The sequence below is a fragment of the Rhagoletis zephyria genome, unplaced genomic scaffold, assembly GCF_001687245.7.
Source record: "Rhagoletis zephyria isolate East Lansing unplaced genomic scaffold, Rhagoletis_zephyria_1.1 Rzeph_scaffold_01020, whole genome shotgun sequence".
In the NCBI taxonomy this organism is placed as follows: domain Eukaryota; kingdom Metazoa; phylum Arthropoda; class Insecta; order Diptera; family Tephritidae; genus Rhagoletis; species Rhagoletis zephyria.
The window spans coordinates 27279-30487 of NW_016158104.1; the positions used below are offsets into that span (position 1 = coordinate 27279).

General features: G+C 37.2%; 1 protein-coding gene across 2 annotated transcripts in view; it reads right to left on the reverse strand.

Annotated features, from left to right (window-relative positions):
• LOC108362475 (putative nuclease HARBI1) overlaps window positions 1–306 on the reverse strand; it is a 2096-nt gene extending 1790 nt beyond the window's left edge. For both annotated transcript variants that reach the window (XM_017615453.1, XM_017615451.1), the window contains exon 1: window positions 1–306. In XM_017615453.1, the coding sequence (XP_017470942.1) occupies window positions 1–290 (290 nt within the window). In that variant the 5' untranslated portion in view covers window positions 291–306.
• Window positions 307–3209: the final 2903 nt, after the last annotated feature.

Genomic DNA, 3209 nt, shown 5'->3' on the forward strand with positions numbered 1-3209 from the left:
TTTCTAAATATTTCAGCGTTTTCTCCACCAGGTGACTGGATCCGCACATGTGTGCAGTCGATACATCCAATAACCTTTGGGAATTTTGCTATTTGGTGAAAGCTGGTATTTGCATTTTCGATTTCCGTGCTTGTATTTGGCATCTTAATAAAGTCCTTGGAAATACTTGCGATGGCATTGGACACTTTATTAACTACACGACTTGCAGTGGCTACGCTGACTCCGCAAAAATCAGCAATAGAAATTAAAAAGCTCCCAGATGCATAGAAGCGTAATGCCAATAATAACATTTCGGTAGGACTAAGCGGGCAGTTCCTGTGGAATCAATTGAATCAATAATAGAATTTAAAGCTCCCACCACATTTTTACAAACCTTTCCGAACTACTTCTGATTTTTTGCTCTATTTTTATCAAAACGTATAAAAAACTTTCCTTGGATAGACGAAATCTTCTGTTGAATATGTTTTCATCATATTTTCTAAAGAAATCAATTCTTTTCCCATGCGTTCTTCGCTTCGGAACACGACTCCGACTTAATTGGGATAATAAATAATTCTGCGCTAAATTTTCCATTAAAAACTTATAAAATCACAAAATTGTGTATGAATATCAGAACAAAAATTTATTTATTTATCGCTGTCAACTGTCAGTTTTGGTTCTAGTTAGCAGTTAACTGGCAGCCGAAGCTCCAGTAAACTTAACTCAAACTTATCTGACAGATGGACGCTAACTACACATGGAGAAAACGAAAATTTAGCTAACTCTAGGTTAAGTGCCTAACTGCAGATGGTGCAAACGGCCCTAAGGGTCGATGGTCAGACTTCACCTTAAAGTGAGTGCCGTAAACATAGGGTCGAAACTGCTAAACCGCGAAATATATAGCTGAAAGTTCAAGTTCTATGATTGGTTTATTTTGTTCTGCTTTGTTAAAAGATTTAGAAGCGAAACATACTGGTAAGTCGTTGCCATTATGATTTTGGCTTAATATAGCACCGCACCCGTTTTTAGAAGCATTTACAGTTATTAAAAATTCTTTAGTAAAATCAGGATATTGCAATAGTTTATGAGACATTAAAGCTGATTTTAAGTGTTGAAATGCAGTTTCACAAGCGTTGTCCCATAAGAATTCGACATTTTTTCTACTCAGTCTATTTAAAGGTGCTGCCAGCGACGCAAAGTTGGGTATGAACCTTCTATAGTAATTTGTAAACGCAACGAAACGACGAACAGCGTCTTTATCAGAAGGTTTTGTATACTTTTTGATTGCGCTTATTTTCGAATCGTCTGGCAGCAGTCCCTTTTCTGAGCATTTGTGCCCTAAAAATGTTACCTCAGAACGAAGAAAATGGCATTTTGTTGGGTTTAGCTTGAGATTAAACTTTCTACTTGTTTCGAACACTTTACTATGATGTCATCAACGTATAAAAAAGCTTGATTTGGCGAGGTGCCTGAAAAGGCTAACGACATCATTCGAGATAAAGTATTTGGTGCTACGTTTAAACCAAATGGTAAAACTTTCCAGCGAAAGCTCCCTTGTCAGTGCTGAAAGATGTTATGCCTCGTGAGTTTTTATGCAATGGAATTTGGTGAAAACCAGAAAACAGATCTAAAGTCGAGAAGTATTTTGCTCGTCCAAGGTTATCTAAGATATCGTCTACACGCGCTAATGGAAATTTGTCAGCGATAAGCTTTTTGTTAACTGCCTTAAAGTCAACACACATGCGGTACGATTTTTGGCCTGATGGGTATTTTTTGGTACTAAATTTAATGGACTATTATAATTAGAAGAGCTTGGTTCGATTAAGTCGTTTCGCAAGAGGGTATCTACGGCAAACGATAGTTTTTTTATATAAACGGGAGTCTTGTCATTCAGTCGAAGATTCTATTCATAAAAGTTACTGCGTGTTTTTAAGGCGTATACATCGGCGTATTGTAAGCATAATTCGAGCAATTTGTTTTTAGCATATTTTGGCATTTGTTTTTGTAAAATTGACTTTAGTTCCTCTAAGCGTTTTGCGTCTTTGGAAGTTTCGATTGTTTTGTAGACATTATAGTTACTGATATCCTCAGCTATGATAATATATATTCGAACGTATTTTACTTCATCCGTAGTATTTATTACTTTTAAAATTGGATTTTTGGTGTCAACGACACTTTGATGTAAAAACACCAGAACAAAGCTCGTGAGAGTCTACAAAAACAGGGTTGTTGGAATTAGTCAATTTAAATAAATGAAAAACTTCACATCTTGGAGGAATTACTAAAGTGTCCGTATTTGAACCGTGCAAAATTGATATTTTAGTGCTTTCTGTCCCAATGCCGATAGTTATACTGTCATTTGCGTAGTTAATAATACATCTGTTCGTCTTTAAAAAGTCCTGGCCTAGTATGCCGTCAGAAGAAAAAAAAAATTGATACAACCAAGTTTGTTCTTACGTTTCCCAATGTTATAACCGATTCAGTTGTTACACCAGTGATGTTTATGGTATTGCTACTGTTAATTGATGAATAATAATTAAAGATCGCTCTAATGCGTCAGATAATTCCTCTACTCGGTTTGCAAAGTCGGAATAGTTGTTATTAGTAATGTGTAATGACGCGATTTTGCCAGAGACAACTTTGGAGTTATCTGGTTTGATTCTGCGCATCTTTTATTTGATCCACTGAAATTATTGGACTGGGTAAAACCTCAGGCGCTTTGCCTTCGAGTTTTGACTTTAAAAGTGCTATAAATGTTGTAGTTAAACCTTCATCCGATAACTCATCTATTAAATTGATTATGTCAATGAGAGAGTCGAGCGATAGGGGGTCAGCACTATAGTTTTCTCGAATTATAGATAAATACAAGCTAATAAAAGATTTCTTTTGCTCACGTATTGCCATTTTTATGTTGTTTGTATATGCAATAAAATTAATATTTGGTGAACTAATCGGCAAACGTATAAAGGACTATGATTTAAGGGTATGCACCTGGAATATCTGGACCCTTAATGGGGAAGGTGCCTTTGCCCGGCTGGTTGATGTCCTCGGGAAGACAAAGGCTGACATCACCGCCATCCAAGAAATGCGATGGACGGGGCAAGGTAAAGTAAGCGTGAAGCCTTGCGACGTCTACTACAGTTGCCACGTAAAGGAGCGCAAATTCGGTGTTGGATTCGTGGTAGGAGAGAGACTCCGTCGCCGAGTACTGGCGTTCACCCCGGTGGACG